The sequence below is a fragment of the Oryzias latipes genome, chromosome 6, assembly GCF_002234675.1.
Source record: "Oryzias latipes chromosome 6, ASM223467v1".
In the NCBI taxonomy this organism is placed as follows: domain Eukaryota; kingdom Metazoa; phylum Chordata; class Actinopteri; order Beloniformes; family Adrianichthyidae; genus Oryzias; species Oryzias latipes.
Window position 1 is genome coordinate 3,073,847 of NC_019864.2, and position 23,309 is coordinate 3,097,155.

At 40.5% G+C, this 23,309-nt stretch overlaps 1 protein-coding gene across 1 annotated transcript in view; it reads left to right on the forward strand.

The window, feature by feature from the left end:
- Positions 1–23,309, forward strand: part of met (MET proto-oncogene, receptor tyrosine kinase) — an 85,223-nt gene that overhangs the window by 43,999 nt on the left and 17,915 nt on the right. The window contains exons 4-12 of the mRNA XM_011472878.3: positions 5,382–5,510; positions 6,215–6,391; positions 6,555–6,718; positions 7,071–7,185; positions 8,384–8,520; positions 8,728–8,892; positions 9,245–9,347; positions 17,431–17,640; positions 20,586–20,726. Of these exons, the coding sequence (XP_011471180.1) occupies positions 5,382–5,510; positions 6,215–6,391; positions 6,555–6,718; positions 7,071–7,185; positions 8,384–8,520; positions 8,728–8,892; positions 9,245–9,347; positions 17,431–17,640; positions 20,586–20,726 (1,341 nt within the window). The remainder of the gene's footprint in view (positions 1–5,381; positions 5,511–6,214; positions 6,392–6,554; positions 6,719–7,070; positions 7,186–8,383; positions 8,521–8,727; positions 8,893–9,244; positions 9,348–17,430; positions 17,641–20,585; positions 20,727–23,309) is intronic.

Here is a 23,309-nt window from a genome sequence, read left to right on the forward strand (position 1 = left end):
GTCACTATGACTCAGAGGTAAATACACTTCTGAGCATGCGCTGTTCTCTCCGTCACGCAGCTGACCGGCATTTCCATTTACTGATGGGGGATTTTTTCACGCTGCTTTTAACGATTGCTTTTAACTTGAAAGCTTTATCATATTGTAGCGGCGATCAAGTGCACGTTGGGTCTAATGGCACCAAAGGATTCTGGGATGCGGCCGGGCATGCGTGTTTCTTTTTGTTGAACCATGACTGAAGTGTCTAAGACCTGAAGTGACCTCCATGCTGTTTGGCTGCTCGGAGGTGTGTTAAAAAAAATGTCTTGTGCTTGGTGGTGGATGGCGCATACAAAACCATACATCGAACCTGAATGTACGTACATGGCGGCCGCCAATCAAATTCATAAATTAGCCGCGTCACAGAATAAGCTGCTGCAGGGCTGTGAGAGCAGGAAAAAGTAGCGGCTTGTAGTCCGGAAATTACGATAGTTCATTTGATATTCGGCAAATTTCTGAAGCAGGTTTTGTACGGTAGAAGCTGATGTGTCAAGAGTTGTGTTTGGGGTCACTTTGGTGTGATTTCTGGGAGTGTAGTTTTGTTTCCTTACTCAACGCTTCGCAAGCGAGACTGCAGGGTTTGATTCATTTACTCCAAAACACAAAGACCTTGATGTGAACTAGTGACCCGCCGGCCACCTGCTGCTTCAGTCTGAAGCAACGCAGCCACAAGAATCGGTGAAAGGCGTTCGTCTTTGCCCCTGCCCCACACTTCATTGTTAAGCCGATAAAAGGAACCTGTCAGCTTTTCATGTATGTTTGTTTCCTGGTTTGTCCCAGTGGATGGAGCAGAAACGGGAACATGGAGTAGCTCCGGTGATAGAAAGAGACATTACCACCCCCCCCCCAGAAAAAAGGACTGATTTCTGGCTCAGGAAGCGTTTCCCTCGACTTTACTTGAGCAACTGTGGGAATAACACAGTGGTAGTGTTTATTGGCCCAACTTCCCCTCAGTCTGCTTAATACAATAAGCTGTAATTTACACCGCTATTACCTCCAGAGAGATGCTGTTGTGTGGCCTCGTCCCCAGCGGAAAGCCACCTATTATGCTTGCAGTTACAAAGGTGACGTTGATCATGAGGCTGGGAGGCAGTCGGAGGAATGATGCAGGAAAAACAAGGCATTTTGGGGGGCCGGGCCCAGCAGTGCATCAGCAAACTGACAAGCTCTCATTTAAGGCTGAAACAATGCCGAGTGTTTCTGAGCATTAAATGGGGGCTTTGGCCTATGGGAAAAACAGAGCAGTAAGCACTCATCAGTTGCAGTGCAGCGGCGCAGTGATGCAGTGGTTAGCACTTTTGCCTTACAGAGAGATGGTCCTGGTTCAAATCCCAGCTTGGGACCCTTCTTGCATGTTCTCCTTGTGCATGTGTGAGTTTTCTCTGGGCACTCTGGTTTCCACCCACAGTCCAAAGAGATGCTTCATAGGTTGATTGGTTACTCTAAATTATCCCTAGGTGTGATTGTGTGGCCCTGTGACAGCCTGGCAACCTGTCCAGGCTGTGCCTCACCTTTCCCCAATAGTAGCCAGGTTAGGCTCCGGTGGCCCTAAAAGGGATCACAGCATAAGAAAATGGATGGAAGGACACTTCTGGTGCATCATGTAGTAGTTTGAGGGATTTCACAGATGCAGGACTTCTTTATTTGTTTTTTTGTTTAAAAGTCAATGTGATGGAGCCACAAGAAATCATGCAGCCTGAGGAATTTAAAAAAAATATTTATCATTTATTTGATTTGTCAAAATTCCTACAAGAAAAGGCAACAATGTTTTTGTGTTGTTTGTGTGTGTATGGGTGTGTGTTAGATGTAGAAGCCATAACCACACATAGGAATCCCTGCTGCTGTTTTTGCTCCTAGGCCTATAATTGCAGCATAACCACAATGATAAATGCTGCTGCAGGTGTGTTGACTGCAAGTGTGTGTGGGAGTTTTAAAAATCCTGTGGGTTTGTCACTCATTAGGTTGCTATTAGAAGCTGTTGTTGTGTTTCTGTGATGTGTGTTTGTGAGGTTAACGTGAATTATGCGATAAAAGACAAAGTGCAGCTAACATGTAAAGAGCCTTTATCATGCAAAATCAACTTTTAAAGCTTTGATGTGTTTTATAATGTTCATTTATCACTATTAACAACCCCAAAGTGGTTGTTTTGATCAGTTCACACAGTATTCCTCTAAAAACCTGCTCTCTGAGCACCAGCCCCTCCCAACCACAAAAAACCAGTGGGTTCTCACATTGTGACATAGATAAGTGGAGAACAGCCCCTTCCTGTAAGACTCTGCACATATTTAGCCATATTCAATAAAAAATGTGTTCTTTAGTGTGCCAAAGGTTAGATATTATCATATACATTGATATTGTTAACTATAAAAGACTTAAGACTGGCATGGTATAGGAACGTAGAATGGCTTGTGAATCAATTTGTGAAAAGATCAGGTTGTTCAGCATTTATTTTTGTACCAAGCATTTTGCTGTAACATAGCTAGTAGGGATTTTCGATTTAAAACCAAACCGTATGAACCAAACCATGGCGAACCCTACTGCAAACGCAAATGTTTATGTTAAAAGTGTCAAACACGTGTGTTGTATTAAATTTAATACATTTAACATTGTTTTACTTCAGTTGGTATGACCCAACTGAAAGATTTTTCTTCATTGTTAATTTCTTATAAGCAAATAACACAAACATTTTCCTAATTTTTAGTATTTTTGTCATTTTGTATTACACAACTCACAAATTGAACTGAAGCAAAACCGTGACCCAAAAATCAATGTTTGAACCAAATCATGGGGAAAGTGAATCATTGGATCCGTAATAACTATCTGCATAGCAGCTAGAGAGTCCTAAATACAGGTCATGGAGGAATAAATGCAAGGGCGTCCTCAGATTTTCAAAGGAACATAGTTTGAGTACACTGGCTTGCACTATTTTACTCAGGAGTCCCAGTCAGGAATCTGTGAAGCTACGTTCCCACTGTCCTTGTCAAGCTGTCACTTCCAATGAAAAGAATATGTAAATGCGCATACATGTGCAATTCAGGCATCCATATTTGAAACTCTTGCATTAATGTGTCACTACAAAATTGAATGCGCGTTGAGTCAAACTTTGACCAATCAGGGCTTTGACATTTCACACAAAGCCTCTTCTAACTGTAGGTGAGGGACATGCGCTAGTAAACAGTGGAAAAAGAAGAAGCCCCTTCCTCCTCATTCAGTGTGAACACTATGGCTAAACACGGGTTCTAGAACGTACTTTTAGCATATTCTAGAACGCATGTACATGCCTGGCGTGAACGTAGAATTAGTGTGTGAGGGGAAGAGACCAAACTACACCTTGTTGTTATCATTTCTAAAGAAAACTGTACCTAATGGGGCAATTAAAAGTGGTCACCGACCCAAACACATGTTGAGGGGGAAGACTAAGGACTGAGCATCAGAAGATGACGGGAAGTTGCAGCAAAATCCAAATAAATAGGAATCTTTGCGATTAAAGAAGAATGGATGGATTCCTGACAGGAGGAAATGTCAAATTACCAACTGGACACCAGAACAGATGCTCACGTTCAGAGTCAACTTCAGGCTTCTGTGCAGCATTAGGGGCTGCAAGGTGGTGTAGCGGGAAGACCCTGGTTCAAATCCCAGCTGGGACCTTTCTGCGTGGAGTTTGCATGTTCTCATTGTTCATGTGTGGGTTTCCTGTGGTGGATTCTGTCCAAAAAACATGCCTCATAGGTTATTTGGCATCTCTCAATTGCCCCTAGGTGTGAGCGCTAGTCTGGGTGGTTGTAAGGCCTTGTGATCGTTGGATGGATGTAAAACAGGAGACATTCAAACCCGCAAGAAGTTAAACTTCTATGAAATAATAAAAACACAAACTCCACACTGCAAAAACAGAATGTTAAGAAAGTAAAATGACTCGTGTTTCAAGAAAAAATGTCTTTGTTTCCTCTTGCAAGAATTATAATCTTATTGAGAATATTTTTCAGTTATTTTAGTTTTTAAAAACATGTCTTAGTGACTCCATTTTTGTCCTGAAATAAAAGTTCTTTACAAGACCATTTTTCTCACATTAAACGCAGAATTATTTTGCTTTTTTAAGGAAACATTTTTTAAATCTGAATAATTTTTAGGGGTCTGTTTCTGCAGTGCATTGAAGTTCTTTCATTTTTGTACTTTCGTGCTTCTGTTCAGGTCTCTATCTTAAGACAGCTGTAGCAGTGGTTTGAATGGCAGCGTAAGAACACAAAACTGACTTTTAGTGATGTGTTTGTTTTTCTTTTAACATTTTTGGATAGACAACAGTCTCCTGCAGGTTTGCATTAGTAAAATCTAAATTGTCTCACAGTGTTTTCTTATTTGAATTGATTATGTTACAGTAATATGTTTCCTGTTCTTAAATACAGAAACAGACTTCTCACTCTGCAGGAGCAAAACACAATAAGCACATTGAAATAAATGACGTTGAAAAAGTGATAAGAAGACTAAAGCAACAAAACAGCATTTTCTTTACAAAAAAAAACAAAACATTGTAAATCCCTCGATGCACCTCAGCCCCAGTTTACTCTGGACTGGGTGGAGTTTAAACTGTCTCCGTGTTTATTTTCACTTCTGCGGTAAACAGCTCTGCGTCTTCTCCACATTAGAACAGCCGCTGCTGCTTGTCTGCAGAGAGCTCACTACTTGCTGCAAACCAAGTTGGCAGCGGCAGAACCGACGTCTTGAGGACACTCCATCTACTCAAAAGAGGCAGGATGACTGGGCATCTGCAGTGATCTGGCGCACCTTGAACTTGATTTGAGGGTCCAGGCCCTCCGCCATATGGTTAATCCAGTCAGTGCTTTAGTATGTGATCCCCGTCCTTCTGTGACCAAACACAAATCTGCTGCTGAAACCAGTTTGTACTTATGGTCTTTCAGAAATCTGCAAAGGTTGTAAAAGTCGTGTAGTGTGTGTACTCAACTGAAAGTAACACCAGCTGTCTTGAACCAAAATTACAAGTTGCTAATACTTTGCTTTCATTTTGAGATATTTTGGATACACAAAAACTATAAATTAGTCCCCCCAGGAGTAATCTAAACCAGGAAAAGAAGACACAGAAACTCTCTGTTTAGTCTGACGAGCTGGAGTGGGTCGGAATTAAGCCGATATTCTTGATTGTTGGATCTTGGTTTGTAAACCAAACTGGTTTCTGGACTTCTCTGAAGGTCCCACAACAGCAGCATTTATGAGATTCTTCATTTATGACAGAAATAGTTTTATATTGAGCTGTTATCTTCAGGTTTTCCTCAGTCACCAATACTATGAGGCCCTTCTGTGAATCTTCAGGCATATCCTTCTTCTTCTAGGTGCTGTATTCCCGCTCCAGCTCTCCACATGTGAATGTTCGCCTGGACTCGAGACCCGTCTCTACCAGTGTAGTGCTGCCAGCTACGGCACACTCAAAGGGAGCCGTAATAGTGGCCACAGGTAACAAGGTAAGCTGTACCATGGATGGATCAGGTTGCTCAGATTTTAAAATACATTTTAGATTTACAGACCCACTCCGATGAAAATTGGGTTTTTCTTGTTTTTAACATATTCTTGTGGCATTTTTCTCGTGACGGAGGACATGTATTTAAAAAATTAAGCTTTTTTGAGCATTTCCTCGTTCAAATCGTTGTGAACCTGGAGCAGACGAGAAAATAACTTTGGGAAAAGAGCTTATTTGTGACATAGAAATACACTGGGAAGGCTACAAGCTCCCTGCTCCGCTCCAGTTTGATGCATCCACTTGCAAGCAAATAGATGCAATGTTGCCCGCCATTTTTGTTGCACCGGCAATGTTAGCATGGGGGTATGAGGGGCTATAAGCTAGCTAGAGAGCATGTTAACAGATGGATGATGGTAATTGCGGGTGGGGTCGCCCACAATATCTATTGACGTTCTGCTGCTCTGCAGAAATGATGTCCTAGAAAACAACACAGGTTTTTGACTTAGCCTAAAGACCATCATTTTAATTAAAAGACCACCGGGAATGCCTTGAAAATAGATCAAAAGATGATCGGAGTGGGAATCAGTTCAAAGGTAAACAAAGTAATCCATGTTATGATATAAGACGGCAAAAAAATGGTCTTAAAAAACTCAGCACGACGACGTCTGCTGATTTTTTTTACTGACCTAAACTGTGCCCTCACCCTAGATCACTAAAATCCCGCTGATTGGCCCTGGCTGCAGTCAGATGACTACCTGCACGTCGTGTTTGCTGTCGTCGAATGTGACAGAGTGCGGTTGGTGCAACGGACGGTGCACCAGAAAGAATGAGTGTCCGTCCTCTTCCACATGGACTCAGGACTACTGCATGCCTGTGATTACCAAAGTAAGGGCATTGTAACATTGCACAATGATGATTCAAGTGAAAAAGCTGTTGCATAATTGAACAGATTAATTTCTTTAGAGACTTAGAATTTCAAAACACACTGGCAGTTGTGTGTTTGTCTTAGTTGAGCTTGGTTGGGAATCAAAATTGTGTTTCTCTCCAGTTTTCTCCGGCCTCTGGACCACTGCTGGGCTCCACGATTGTGACGATCTGCGGCCACAACTTTGGCTTTAACAAAACGAAGACGTTCAAAGGTTCTGAGACTCTGATGCTATCTGTGAATGTGGCAGGAGTGCCGTGCAAGTTCACAAAAGGGGGTACAAAGAGGTATGTGGGTGCGTGCGTCCCTCTCTTGTTTATCTGCCGCATTCGACACATAACTGCTTTAATTTAAAAATTGCTGGGGGAAAAAACAAAAAACAAATCGCTGAATCCAAATTCTCCACTATCCCAAATCCACAGGGGCTATGTCCCATTCAACTGCCCCTTCCTGCTACAAACAACCTCATTATACATTAGGGGAGAAAAAAATAAAAATGCTGCCCACACAATCCCAGATGAATATTGTGAATTGTGCTTTCCTGCTGGGTACTGCATGATCATTGAATTAGGCTAAACGCTGGGAGTTGGATGAGGGTATAATGCCTGGTCTGTGTGTTGTTTTGGGGGTCGGGTGTAGATGGACTGAGATCCAGTGTTCCCCGGCGTCGAAAGGGAACTTCACTCTGTCAGGACACAAAGTGAAAGTTACCAGCGGTAATAAGGTGGCCACAATGGAGAGTTTCACGTTTGTGGTAAGAAATGTCTGTTTTCTTATTTTTACAGTTGCTCAATGCTGATAAACCGTTTTCTTCAACATTTTGAGGTGCTTTATAACATTTATTTATTCAACTGATACATTTTATGAACTGTTTTGTCATTCTGGACACATTTCTCCCCAAAGACAAAACAGAAAAATATGGAATTTGGTCCATCCTTCCTTCATCCCGTCTCAGAGCCTTTTACGTGCAAATCACATCAACATTGACGCAAAAACATTTGACTCCCTTAAAGCCTGATTTAAGTTCTAGCTATGAAAACAAAATCACTTATATTTTGCAGTTGTGGAGATGCTACATTTAGGTAACTTTAGAGCTGAATTAGTTAGCCACATATTTGCGACAACAGACTTTTTTTGAACAACACATTTTTAAAAAACAGCATCACATTTTAGAGAGCAAAACTAAATTCCAGAAACCAAAACGTAATAAACATTTTAGAAAAACACAAGTCATTTGAAATGTTAGAAAACGAAACACAATAAGAAACTGGAAATGGTTGGAATGGGACGTCACTGACTGGATAATAATATGCAGAATCACTTCATGCCAAATGATGGGCAGACGTCACCATTTCTTACTGTGTTTCATTTTTTTTTTTTTTTTTTGATTTCTGTAAATTACGTTTTCCTTCTGTAATATTTTTTCATTTTTTAGGTTTTGGTTTTTGGAATTTTGTTGTGATGTTTTGTTTTTTTGTGCTTTTTTAATTGTCTTTATAATCTCTAAAATGTTTTTGGGGTGAGTGATTTGTTGATGTGAATTGCACTTCAGGGCCACCGTACCCTTTTACTTTATAAAACCTTTAGAGGATGTTCTTTGTCTTAATACATTTACAATTCGAAGGACACTAAGACCAGAAGACTGAGGCTCAGTTATGTTCTTATTTCTGCCAGTTTACATTTTTTGTGGGGATTTCAAACGTTTTGCCCACCTCTGGGGTAACTGACCTCAGCAGCCCCGTTTTTAAATGCTGTTCCTTTTTATGTGTGAGGCGTTCATGTCTGCAAGGATTTTGTAGAAAAATATGTTGTCGATTGCAACTGCAGATCTGAAAATTAGAGCAATCTATTTGTTATCACTATGTGTTGTGGCGATGTAAAATAATTGTACTCCGTAGAAATGCATGTGAAGATGTAGGACATCATGAGTGCAGCTTTGTCTTTGCCTCCAGGATCCTGTGATCAATGACATCTTTCCCACATTTGGTCCAAAGTCTGGAAACACCATGTTAACCATTAGAGGGGCTTTCCTGGATACTGGAAATCAGCAATCTGTGACCATAGGGGAGAAGATTTGTAAAATCCAGAGGTTAGTGTACTTGTTTTTTGGTTCATCTAGATGCTTTGCTTTGCTTTTCTCCCAAGGAAAAAGGGCAGTCTGTATTCTGAGCATACCTGAATGTGTTTTTTTTTTTGCTTTTTCCATAATTTTAAGCAACAGGAGTTGCTTTTATTGTGCAAAAAACTCAATATATTTTGTGTTTGTGCCCCCTCACACTTTGTTTTTTTGTTTTAGTTTGACATCCACCATGATCACCTGTAAGACACCTTCACATGCTTTTACCTCAAAGGAGTGGGTGAAGCTCACAATTGATTCAGTTAAACGCCAAGCCGCCACGCAGTTTACCTACAATGAAGACCCCATCATCATCAACATCCAGCCTTCACATTCCTTCATGAGGTAAGAGTTTGATTTTATCCAGAACTAGTGTCTAGTGTCAGTTTGCATCATGCAAGACCTTGTAGTGTTCTGGAAGGGTTTGGGCATCGGTTCTTGGGAATGTCACCTTAATGCTTTTGCTCCAAACATAAGCTTTTCCCATCTTTCTTCGCCTAATAGGAGATAGAAAAGACAGAAAGATGTTTGCATTTGGTCTGAGTCAGATTCATGTTTGATTTTATAGCAGGAGGAAGTGAGTGGGAAGTGAAAAGTGACTTTTCTGCTAACACTAACAGCAGGTCCATCCCAGTGGGAATCTCCTGTGTCAGTCTGGTTATGATGGTGAGATCTTTTCTGGTTTTCCTCTCCCTAGCGGAGGCTGCACGGTGTCGGCTCGTGGCTTCTTCCTCCAATCTGGACTTCAACCACAGATGGTTCTCACCGTCAGTCTGAAAAACACTACAGTCTTCCATGTGGTGGGTAGAAAATTCTTCACATCAAAGTTAGAGTGTTTTGTGAGCTGATTTGGGTCGCTCTAAAAGTTCCACCAAAGAAAGACTGCATTCAGAGATATTAGCTGCTGGCCTGCTTTGGTCCTCAGTGTTATTTAAAGCAGAAGTTGCACGCTTCTTACTCTCAGTATAAACACACATATCATCTGACTTTATCACCTTAGAAACCATTGTTGCCCTAAACCCAAGGGACAGATTCTATAATTATAGTGAATTACCGTGATTAACGCTGCATTGGGTCTGAACGTGGTGAAAAAGAAAGATCTCAGGCTGCAGCATGCCGATGGAAAATGTTTTGACTCATCTACAGAGGATGGATTAGCCTCCATGTAATCCTTTCATCTTTTTCATGAAACTTGACTAATGAGGGAGTGCCGGCATGCAGCTGTACTTTTTCCTGCCCACGGCTTACATTGCTCTCATTGTTTTTCTCTCTTGTACACAATGAAAACACCACCTTTAATCTAGTACATTTAGCATTTATTAAACAGATTAACTCCATCTTCTTCCTGACCAAAACCTAGTGACAGCCTAACAAGGGGGCCTGTTTTTCTATTCACATCTGGACTCCTTCAGCAGCACTAGCTTTAGCAGCAAGCTGTGGTAACAACACTGCTACGTTCACACGGGGAATGTGACGTTCAAGAACGTGCAATGTTCACCCTGGACAAGCAGGGAGGGGCCTCCCCTTCTTCTTCTTTTTCTGATGTTTACTAGCTCATGTTCGTACAGTTGGAAGAGTCTTGGTGTGAAATGTCAGAGCGGTGGAAATCTGGTGATTCTTGCTCCAGGTTTTTTCTGACTCAGCTCCATTCCGATAAATGAAAGACTTTGTGTCGTAGAATTCCAGTCGGGCACAAACCACAACTATTCTTTCCTTCTCCATGATTAATTTTCAAAAGGTTGTCACTTCCGTGTGTTGAATAGGACATCATCATACAAAACCAGAATCCCTGATTGGGCAAATTTTGACCTGGTTTAATTCTTAATGCACGTTCAATATGTTTTGTACGTGGAGCCTAAAGGAATGAGTATTGAACGTGAAAGCCCAAAACGTGTATTCCTGCGCATTTCCATAGACTTTTCATTGGAAGTGGTCGCTTGAATGCGTGTTGCTGAGGGCAGTGTGAACGTAGCTTAAGGTTGCAGAATTGACTGTGGCAGAGAAAAAAAGGAAGAAAAAAAAGTTTGTTTTTCTGAATTGTCAGATTGAAATTATTCTAAATGATGCTTCCCTTCCTCAAAGCACCTTTTTTTTAAGCCTCTTTTGGGTTTAATGTTTCACTCAGTAACAACACATACCAGTGACTTCCTACTGAACAACAGCAAAAGAAATCAGATTAACATTGGCTTCCGAACTTGGATGTTTTGTTGAATTATTTGCAAGAAAAGAGAAAACTGAGCACTTTACAAAAAGCCCCATGGATGGTATTGTCATTGCTCCAAAGTAAACCCCTCTAAATCTGTTAAAACGAAAATGAACCCCTGACAGGGAAGAAAAGAAAGCCACAGTTTCAGTCTGACACGAGACAAGGGGAAATGGAAAAGCCACAGTCTGATGTGTAAATTTCAGACCCAGCTGTCACCTCTGACTCGCATAGTAGCAGAAGTGAAGTCGGGCAGTAAGTGCTTACAGGAGAGACTCACACGCCTGCTTGCTTTTTTCCAATAAAAAGCCTGGAAAGGTTTAAATGATGGAACTTGGTGAGCACAGGTCTTTCAGCACTCTGTCTGCAGGCCTTTACCGTCTGTAAAGTTGATGCGTCATTTAGAAGAGGTGTTAAACTCACACAGAATCTTATTGTGGTTGTCAGTCAAGTCATGTGGGCTTATCTTGAAATCTCAATCCATCTTGTTGTTTCAAAAACCAGAGTGTCACCTGGAGCCTTCCTGTACAGACAGGGTTTTTATTACCTGAGGATCCAAATTCTGGAGAGGACAAAAAACCTACGACACATCAAACATACTTTTGTAACTTTCTCTCTTTCTTCTCCTTGAATTTAGCTCTTTTTCACCACAATTTGAAAAAAAACAAAATTTTCAGAAAACCCTTTTTTTGTGTGGAATTTAAACAAACAACTCTTTCACTTTTGAACTTTAAAGATGACATAAAATTAGACATTTACAGCTCTTTACTTGGTTCTTGGAACCGTATTAAACAAAGGTTTTGTAAATGTCCAAAGTCTAGTCGCATTTCGACAGTTTCCGCGTTTTGTTGTCTTTGCTTCAGAGCTAGTACCGATTTTAAATAGTTTTACCTTTCACGATAGGCCCTAATGTGAGGAACCAAAACTAAAAGGTCTATACGATGGCAGTTTTTCCAACCACTTTGTTCTCCATTATTCTGGTCAAAATGAAACAAACAGAACTCCTCAGTGCATGTGGCCTTTGGAGTAAGTGACAAACTTCCCTGTCAGGGGTAAACAAGCAGCAGAGGAGTGCTGTTGTCTTTGCATCTGTGGTGTTTGCCTTAGGGAGGCGATGTGAAGACAAACTTTGCTCTCAAATGATGTTATCTGTCATTGGGAGGCACGTGTCACTACAGGTTTGGCTGGGAGGCCAGGATCGGTACAAACACATTAAACGACACACGTGCTCTTGGGAGAAGGCTTCAGTTTCAGCACTTTTTCAAGAAAAACTTTTCATTTCCAACCAATTTTTCTTTTACTGATGCACAGAAACGCTCTGTGAGCCCCCCTCCCAGTTCAATTCCAGTATCATCTTTCAGTTTGTCTTTCTCGGGTCACTGACCTGCACTCAGGTCAGGGCTCAATGGGTCTCCTGGGATTGAGGCTCTGAAATCAGGCTTTTGGCCCAAAGAACTGGAATTGATGTGCCCACTGTGGTTTATTGGGATTAATATGAACAAATAATTTGAATCATTCGGCATTGAACTGACAGTTATGCAGTAAGTGCATGTTACAGGAGCGGGCTGGTGAAGAGGTCGAGAGGTCGACGTCTGATTGGAAAATTGCTGGTTCGGTTCCCATTCTGCCCCCCCATATTGGAAACCTGGGTCAGACGTTGAAGCCCACGTTGCTCCTGGTGGTTATAGGTTGGCACCAGTGTAAGGCTAAGCACACACCTGACATGTGATGTCTATTCCAAAACATGCTAAACACGGGTTCTTTTAACATGAATTTAGCCCACGGTGTTCAGTCTGGACGAGCAGGGAGGGGCTTCTTTTTCCTTTGCTCAAAGCACGTGTTTAGCTGTGCTTACATAAACTTTCCATTGGAAGTAGCTGCTTGAACGAGCATTGTCCAGGGTGGTGTCATTGTAGCATGACTCCCAACTTTGTTTGCAACATATAAAAAGCAGAATGATACCGCTAAAACAAGCATTGCTGTGACTACGCTAACTCCTAACTTTATTGTCAACATTTGACACTGCTACACACTAGCTGCGTTAGCATATTCACAATAACACCCAACCTAGTTTGTATCTAAAAAAAAAACAATCGACTACCATTATAACAGAACGCCGTGTACCTCTCAAAATCACTCAGATGATCAGTATGGGAGCTTGTGACCTGCTAATTGTAGCGCTTAGGTCGCTGCTGTGATCTGTTTTCATCTGCACATTTTTATCTACTCCTGATTCACAGAGATTTGAATAAAGAAATACTCACAAAAGCTATTATAAGCCCTATTTTCCTTCTATATACCGTATGTCCCCATCATCAGAAAAATCTCACAAGAACATTTAAAAACACCAAGAACATGATTTTCATTGCAGTGGGACTTTTAAGTGCACCTTATAATGCGGTAAATACAGTATAAGTGTCACAGAAAATCCTTTTTTTTTTTTTTTTTACTACACTGGGATTTAATGGATACCAAACACAGAGTTGTTGCAGCTGGATTTATACGTTTATAAGTGTTTTTACAAAATTACATGTACAAACTTAAGTTATAATGATAAAAGGAACAGACGAATTCTTTACATCAAACAACAGTTGTTGTTAAGACTCAACACAAATTCAGGCTGTCCGTGCAAAAGGCCGGAGGACACAGTACTGAGAGATGAATGCTAAAATCAAATATTTTTATAGAGAGAGGCATGAAGCTACAGGCTTAAAGGAAATCAGTATGGTTTCTAATGGTTTAGGAGGGGATCAGGTCCCAGCTGTTGCATGTCAAATTCCTTCCGTAAATGGGATGAGTTCAGGCTCAGCTAGAGAAGGGATAGTATAAGTGTTTTATTGTCTTAACCCTTTAAAACAGAGGCGAGATCCGTCACAAACGGGCATCCCACAGGCTTCCACAGTGGACTAACAGGGTAACCCGAGCCAGTCTGTCATGCCTAAAGAACTGAGTCAGTACACTCAAAGAGCATGGTGCGGTCAGTTTTGTATGGCCAGTGTTTAGGAATACTAAATACAGTCTTCAAGGTACATCCTAGAGTTAAACGAGAACCTCTAAGATCCAGGTTTTGCAAAGCCAATGACAGGGAAAAGAAATTCTAGAACTCAGAAACAGATGGAGCAAAGCATAAAATAAGAGCCAGTGTTGACTTAATATCTTCCCCTTAGATCTCTGGTAAAGCCTGGTCTCCACCAATCTCAGATTTCCCACAAACATAAAGGAGATTTCTGTTACAGTCCAAAAAGCTGTGGTCACAAGGTCTAATCACCGCTCATAAACAAAAGGAAAATACTAGAAATAAACTTTTCATTTACATTTTTTTTTTAGAAAAAACAGATTCCAGAATTGCCTTGCAGGATCTTTGTATTCCAGATATTTGATTTTAACAACTGCAGTCTGACACCTGTCGCCTCAGCTCAAAAACCGCTTCGTTTCGTGTCAGGCTTCTCTTCCTATCTTCTCCTAGAAGACTAAATCCTTCCAGCTGACACCTGAAAGTCTCTTCAAGCTTCTTTCTTTTCCCATGCCCTCACAGATTGGGGGGGTTGTCTGTGTTTGAGTTAGTGGTCAGCAGTCAAGATGTTTAAAGAGGCCACACAGTTATGGCAGTTGGTGGTCAAAGAGGACAAGCATGTGGTGGATTTGGATTTTCAGGGTCAAAATTGTTGATTTTTCAGTTGAAAACAAAACTTTTTAGAAAACTGATGATTTTAAGTACCATAAAATAAAAGTAACAAAGTCAAAGCTGTAGTCTGCAACCTTTAATGCATTAAAGGCTCTTGACCAACCCGTGCAAGAGCCGCATAGTCCCACTTCATGTCTATAAAAATACACTTTATTTATGTTTTTGTGGCCATTCAATCAAAATATGTAGCTTTTAAATACAGTTTACAGTAATTGAATTATAAGTTACAATTTGTTTTACAAATAATAACTTCGACCTCTTTTACTCGTGCCACCACCAGCACATCCCCATTTTCCTTTCAAAATAAAATGCAGTCCTCCTGGTGCAGCAGATTTACTTGATTTAGAAATGCAAAAAAAGTCAAACATGGAATTTTTATATCCTTGATGGACGCATGGATGGATAGATGGAAAGTACATTAAACTTTTTACCATCATTTAGTCTAATTGAGTGCATTTTTTTAAAGCCAAAGAGCCACAATGGAGGCCTGCAGAGCCCTGACCCATGCACTAAAGTTCAATAAAAGTGTAAAATACTACACAAAAAATGCAGTTTTTCCTCTGTGTTCAAAATTAAGATGATTTCAAGGAACACTTTTTAAAACCTTTTGCACTTCCTATTATTATTTGGTGAATGAGACACAAAGACAAAGTCAATAAAGTCTCCTGACAGTTTCAGATTTGTGTTGCTCGTCTGTCAAAAATGCTGAGTGTTGGTTCAAATATTTCCTCTGCATACCACTTCTATAATTGTCAAACTCTTACGCATATTTCACTTTATATGTAATCCAGTTTAGGTGTCAAAATACAATCCATTTGGCAAATTTACAATCGGCATTCTTGATCAAAAGCTGGGACCAATCAATATGACTGAATCGTCAACAACCCTCAGAGGTCTAAACACGTTTTTGTTTTGTTTTTTCAGAAAATGGGTTGTGCTTTCTACTTTTTCTGCTTCATGGCTACATAATCTGATACAAAAAACAAAAAAGGTCAAACTTCTTAACCTAATCTAACTACAGTATTTTCTGCACTCTAGGGCACACCGCCAATGAATGGTTAGAGCGCCGTGTACCTACCAAAAGCACTTCAACAGCAGTGAACACAACCAGAATGAATCCAGATTTAAGGCAATCCAGATTTGATGTCATTTTTTTAATTAGGGCTTTAAAGAGCTTCTTATAGTGCGGAGGATACGGTAAACTAAATGACTTTAATTTAAAAATGGGTTATTGGAATTTTTTAAAGAGTGACCTCAAATTTTTTGTAGAAATACTTAATAAAAGCTTAATAAAGAGCCAAAAACACTCAGACAACATTGGGTGGAAGACTCTATTTACAAAGTGAAGGATCACAGAAAACCATGTAGAACTAAATAAAAGGCAAATCTCTGCTATGAATGACTCTAAAATGGCACCTAATAAATAGAAACTCTGTTATTACTTTGCTTTTTTTCTGTTTGTTACCACTGATAAAACCTGAGAGATGGAGGGGAAGATGAGGAGGGCTGCTTCTCTCATTTACCCACACTAAGCTTCTTGGTCTGCCCCAGCGATTGTATTTACAGCTGCTTCAGACCCAAAGCCCTTCACCTCCACTCCCTAAATGACAGCAGACATCAGCTGAACAATGAAACTGACTGAGATTTCCTCTGATTCACTGGATATTTTTCATTTTGTTGGGTTCATGGGGAAGTGGTGTGGGTTGGGGAGGGGGTTAAGTTATACGCTACTCCTTTTCTTGTTGTTCCTTATTGGACTGTTTTTGCACAGTGACCCTTGGTGACTCAACACATCCTTAGTCATGCATGTAACATACTCAGCTGAATGTTTTTTTTGTGTGTTTTTTGTTGCTGATGCATGAGTGTGTTTGTGTTCCTCCATGTGCGACTGCTTACTACAGGTGCAGATTGGCAAGTGGCAGAGGAAGGTTCAGTCTTGCTAGAACAGAACTACTGCCACCAGAGAAACCCTCCATGGAGGAAGATCTTTATCTGAGCTGGCAGTTGGACTTCAGGCAGTTTTTCAAGTGTTTTAAGGAGCGTGCAACTTACATTAGCCCCACAAATACATCAGATACCACATGCACAGCGATGGTGCGTTCCACATTCCTGACGTCCCTTGAGGTGGCTGTACGAATCTAAAGGGAACAGCAAGCCACTCCCCTCTATGCTCTATGACCCACAGGACCTGTACATGTTAACCACGGTACAGGTGCAACTGACTGAGGCTTTAGTCTGTCCGCTCAGAAGCAGAAGAACAAGATCAAGTTTCCATGACTCACCAACAGACACTCCCACACCCAACAATTAACAATATTCATTTATTTGGGGCCTCATCCAAATGATCAGCACCCTAACTTCCTGTTTTGTTCTGAAGGAATAGCAGATGGTCAGGTACCTATGATGAAAGAAAGCTAAAAATCAAATGGTTTGTTATATAAAAGAGTCGAGGCAGGTTTGTTCAGTCACTCAAATAAAAATGTTACACTGGTGTTGATATTTAGCATTGGTCAGCTTGAAAGCTCTCAGCATTGTTGTTGATGTCAGTGTCTCTCAGTGATAAGTACAAACCAAAGATTCTGTCTGACTATTTCAATATAAATATAAAGTGAGAGGAAGCGTTTGCTGAATGTAAGTGCAGGACTGCTTGGTTTTGCTTCCCAGCTGTAAAAGTCTGTCAAGTCTCGATGTCTAAGGTGTGACTAATGTGGCATCATGCCCATCACCGGCAAGAAGGCACAGAATAAAGCACCAAACATGTGATACATCTAGAAATGTCTTTGTTTCTAGGAATGTGGCTGTTCGAACAAATGATTCATTCCAGTGTTTAAACACAGTGAATTCTGTCTTTTTGGACCACAGATCTGTTGTTTCAAGACCCTTAGGAATATATAGCATTGGGGCATAAACATGCTGTACTCAACGGAACTTTGGCTGAAAGGACCGACTTATAATTGTGGATTTAATGTGTTTCTCTCTTTGGCATCTTCTCCAGAGCTGCGTGTATGGTGAAAACCAGACCTCCATCCAGTGCACGACACCTTCCCTCGCCAAACTGGCTCTTCACAAAGCCGTGGTCACCAAAGTGACTTTTGTCCTGGATGGCTACTCAACTCCTCAGCTGGACCTGGTTTATGTGGAGGATCCATTATTCCATGACCCAAAGCTGACTTCAAAGGACAACAAGAGCATCGTTGAGCTTAAAGTGAGAGTTCAAAATTTGATGAGTTATACTGAAAATCATAAATGTAATGAAAATATTGAGGAACTTTGACATCTTTTTCAATTAGATAATATCATATATATATTAGATAGACTAGTCCAGGGTGTACCCCTCCGTCAGAAGCTGGGTAGCAACCCAGTGACCCTGAATGGGACTCAGGTCAGGTCAGGTTTAGAAGATGGATGAAATATTATGTCCAAAGAACTGAAAAACCACACAACAGAAAGCAAAATCTAGTAAATGCTAGTTGTCAGGACTGGTGGTCGTGAGGACCCAAAGCAGGACAGGGGAACACATAGTACCATACCTTTAAACATTTTATGAATAGACTTAAACATGACTTTGGAGAATCTGACACAGAACAACTAAAACCAACGACCTAAGTAGACTAAAGCTAATGAACTGAGCGGAAACGGCTGTGAATGAGTGTCAACTGTGACTGGTGTGACTTTAGCCGTCTGAAGTACACTCACATTCAAATATTTAGAAATTTGTGTTAACGAGCAGTTGGACAGGTGTGCCTAATAAGGTGATCAGTGATTGTACAAACACAGAACTTGATTTTGATGACAAAACGATAACTACTTCAAAACCAAAATACAGCAAACTACATCAAATCCCAGCACAGTCACAACTCAGTAAAGTAAGTTAAACCTTTTAGGATTCCTCCCAAGTGTCAATTTGGACTTGGGTTGAAGCTGAACCCACTGGATGGTACACGTTAACTCATAATCCTCGCGCTCTTTTGCACGTACAGCTGTCTAGAGTCCAGGTCAAGCTGGGAAGGAAACAATACAAAAAGAAAAACAGGAAGTAGAGTCTGTTTCCCATCGTTTACACGCTCTACCCCAACCTCCCGTCTTTCCTCCAGTGCTATCCTTCTGTATGTACTGTCGGCCTGTATTGTTCTTGCTGAGGTCAAAGAGCTTGACATATTAATGCTACCTTTCAAACAGGCCACCAGAGTCCCCAGAGCCAGTTATAGGAACACAATGAAATCCACTTTTCTTTCTTTCTGTTCTGCTTTTTGACACGACAGCATGCGAGAACTTCAGGAACAGAAGAAAAAAATCTACATTTCTATCTTTCTGTTCTGCTTTTTGACACGACAGCATGCTGCAGCTGTTCTAAGACTCTTTGTAATGTTCTTCACAGTTTTTTTGCAGGCCTTTTTTGTCTTCTCTTTTTTCTCTCTCTCGCTCTTTTCCCAGGCACAACCTTGGCCCCATTGCTAAACCTTCCACCAGCCTAACATGCATCCGCTATTCATTCTTCCCTCTGGACCAGAAGAACCCCTCCAAAGGGGGGGTCAGGAGTACTAGGCATTGTACTGAACATGCTACATTTAACGCCATCTGATAACCCTGCTTTGCAAGGGGCCCCTGGATAAGTCAACGCGGGTGCCATATGATGAACCAAGCACTGAATGTGCAGCAAACGGGCAACCAGGGGAACGTTTACCTCTGACTCTCAGTTTAGTTTCAGAATGACGACTCCTAAAAGAGCTAGGCTGTTGGCTTTGGATCAACGTCTGTCTCTTCTCAATACCAACCACAGACCGCAAGAATGAGCAAAGAGACACTTCTAGTTAAAATCCTGACAGTTTATTTAGGTATTATTGTGACACACTCCAATAACTCTGCCTTCACCTCAGTGAGGAAACCCACTAAATTCAAATTGGTGAAGTGTGATGGCTTAATAGCTATGCGAACTGAAGGAGAACTTTATTTTCTGTGTGTGCTGGGTTGGGTTTTTGTGTGTGCAAGAACAGGTGCGAGGCTCCAGCCTGTGTCAAATTGGAAAATCCCAAACTGTCACGCAAGGAATGTGATCATTTGCTTTATTGCCTTCTGCTGCACACAAACAAGCGTGCTGGTGTGTGTGTGTGTGTGGGGGGGGGGGGGGGGGGGGTTTGTGAGAAAAGAAACGCAAGGCATCAGGAAACACAAAAAAAAAAAAAACACTTTCAGAAAAAGTACTGGTTTGGAAACACTTTACACACAGTCACTGCAGCTCCATAGACCGTCTGAGTTTATTCACGTTTCATGTAAATTAAATTTAGTGAACACCTCATTTATTTCAGCCTCATCTCACCGTCTGGCACTCTATTAGCTTCAGATTGCACACTCTCTTCTAGATTTTGTAGACGTTCTACACTTCATGTCCTAGGTACACACTGCGCATTCAAAATGTGGTCATTACAGGTTCTTGAACACGCTTGTAGCATACAGTGTTCACACTGGACCGTTGCTACCTGATCCTAGTGCATGTACTCACATGAAAGAGGCTTGGTGCGAAATGTCAAAGTAGTTCAAATCTTGCAAATTTTGCTCTATTCCGATATATGAAAGACTTGGTGTCGCATAATTCCAGCCGGACACAAACCACAATTATTATTTCTTCCTCCGTCATCAATAATATGTCCCATATGTCACTACCAAATTGGAGTCCCTGAGTGGTCAAAGTTCAACTGGTTTAACTATCAACGGACGTTCAATAGCTGCGCATTTTGTACAGCCCAAAAACTGACTTAAAAACGTGCGTATTGACGTGTGAATCCAAGAGTTTTGAATGCGGAGGCCCAAAATGCTCATTTACATAAGCTTTTCAATGGAAGTGGTGACTTGAACATACGTTTCCTAGCCCTCTGTAAACATAGCATCAGCATCCAGTAGAGCTCTGTTGTTTAAGGTCTATACATCATGCGCTAAAATAGTGTAAACCTCATCTTCAGGCCAGAATTAGGACAACTTGAGGCATAAACTCATTAGAATCATCCAAAACAAAAACTTGGGAACATTTTGGTTTACACTTTAAATATTATTGGGGGGAAAAAAGAGTGTACAATGGAACATATTTTATTGTAAAAAATCTTCAAGGTAGCAAGTCAATTCTTTTCCTTATCTTCCCTATTTTTGGTTTTGCAGGGTGATCGGATGGACAGGGAGGCAATGAATTGTAAACTCCTGACCGTTTCCAACCACAGCTGTGAGAGCCTGACAGTGGTTGGAAACACTTTGGAGTGCACGGTGCCCCCTGAGCTGCAGAACAAGGAGCTGCAGGTAGAGGTGAGGAACAGCTGCCAGAGGACACGCACCTGTCCTATCTGCGACAGTCAGTACACAAACACCACTACTGGGAAGACGTTTTGTTTATAGAGAAGACAAGGTTACAGCAAACACACATCCACACCCAAACCACCGTTTCGCACACGGACATCCTTCTCATAGCTGCACCATTGTTGACTGATATAACTGTTGTCGATGTTATGATGCAGGATGTCAACTATTCCTTACAGGTGGAGAGAACATATCCCTTCAATAATACATCTAGATAACATTAAATGTACAGTGGAGACCAAAAGTTTGAACACACCTTCTCATTCAAATGATTGGGAAGGTGTGTCCAAACTTTTGGTCTGGACTGTATAATTATATCAAATACAATGATAAGAAACAATGTGTAGTTTTGTTTTTGTTTTGTTTTTTTGGAAAACCTGGCTTCCAGCCAAGTTGCTTTGAACCATTGGATTCAGCTGAAGAGACAAAGTGAATGATTGACACTGGTGTAAATTTGCTTTAATTAAATGTTTAGTTTAGCTTCTCAGTTAACGACCACAGAGAAGAGCATTTACAGTAAAACTGACAATCAGGCTTATCAGGAAGAGATAGAAAAAAAAATTCCACACTAATCCCTACAGTTGGAGATGGGAGGTAGCCATTATGGGATGCATGATTGGTTTTTGGCACATTTCCTGGCATGATAACAACATCTTCCACAGCATGCATGTTTAATTAAAGTGTGAGAAATGTCAACGTAAGGAAGTCCGAAAATCAACTGAGCTCATTTATAAGGTAAAAATGATGAAATATAGAAACATAAAGCAAAACTACAAGCTTCATATTAGTTTTACAGGTAGATTTGTTCATCTTCAACTTATGAATTTGATTAGACACATGTCCTCAAACATCCCTGGATAAGGCAATGATCATTAACTTCTATATAAAGCAACTTTTTGAAAGTTCCTGTCTGTTTATATTCTCAGGGGGAGTCTACTCAATACAGGGTATTATCAGTTCATATTTCAAATCAGCTTCTGAAGGGCAATGAGGCTCACATAACTCACACCTTTCTCACCATCAGAGCATCAGCTGAAATGACTGACCGCTTCATACGATGAAAAAGAAAATATTGGCTTTCCTTAACTCCATTGTGGACAAACTATGTGCAAATCTTCTTGGAAGTTTTGCATTTGTTCATTTAAGTTTCTGAACATGCGCTGTTGTTTTCAAAGTGTCACAAAAATGAGAGTAAAGAGACTGAAACATGTCTTGTGGATACAAACCGTTCCCTCTTTTAGTGCCTTGCCACATTGGTCACCTCTCGTTTGACATCTTTTCAGAAGCTTGTTGCATGATTTTGATGTTTTGTTTTTTTCAGATTGTGTTTAGTGAACCGTCTTCGTGTTTCTGTTTTCAAAAAACGTGTTTTCCTGGCAAACCGCACAAACAAACTGTACATGTTACGTCTAAATGTGCTGTCACTCTTGTAAATATTTAACATGTTATTCAATGTGGGGTTTTTTTTATCTTTCTTTAGAGTTGCTCAGTCTTTCCCTCAGGTAGGTTTGCAGGGACAGCAGGCTACCTTCAAAAGAGAACATTCCACTCCAACTTGTCTGGAACTGGTTCTTGAGCTCTGCATAAACTGTTGTGCTGCAGGTTATTTGGGCTGCTTACGTCTTTCCTTTTGGCATACTGTTAACACGCCTAAGTGCTTTTGAGCAATAATGTGACTTACTTAGTTTTAACCACATGATTGTTGTTTTATTGTTTTTAGATATGACAGACGATAACTGTAACTTTTTTTAGCTAATGCATTTGTAACTCTGATATTTAAAGCTACAGTCTTTAAATGTTTTTTTTTTTCACATTAGTTTACTACAAATGAAGCCGGACCTAAACAAGGATCATCTTAATTTAAATGATCAAATATTGTATAATAATCTAATCTGCAGTTTTGTCTGAGCTTAATTTAAGCTGTCTCCCTAAAACAGGATGCCTTCATGAATTTTTGTGCAGACATTTTTAAACTGTGTTTTTACACTAGATTTCACATAGGACTATTTAATTAAGAAAAATAGACGCTAAAGAAAAATCTGACGCAAACTTCAGCTTCATGCAGGCCGGTCTGAGATTAAACCGGTTCATAGTCCAAGGGAGACTAGTGGTTTAAAATAATATTTAAAATTTATATTGTTTTAATTCTTTGTTGCCTCAGAGTTTTTTACTCATTGAGTAAAAATATTTGTGGTTTTACAACAAGGTCAAAATCGGCAACAATCAGAGAAGGTTTGACAGTTTTCTTTACTTCGCTCCACACATCAGTATTTTCAATTCTTTCAACATTTTTTATACAAGTAAATTACTTTTTTTAATGTACAGAAAGCCAGTAGATGAGAGATCCATTTGAAGTAACTGAACCTCCTGGTCATGCTGGACTCTCCTTTGCATGCTGGGAAATTTGTGGAAATTACCACATTCCTTCAGCGTTCCAGATTGTTCACAGAAAACTTCAATAGCTCCCCCATCCTAATGCCAGCTTTCATAAAAAGCAGCTCAGGGGGAATTTATTAGACAGTGTGTTGAGTG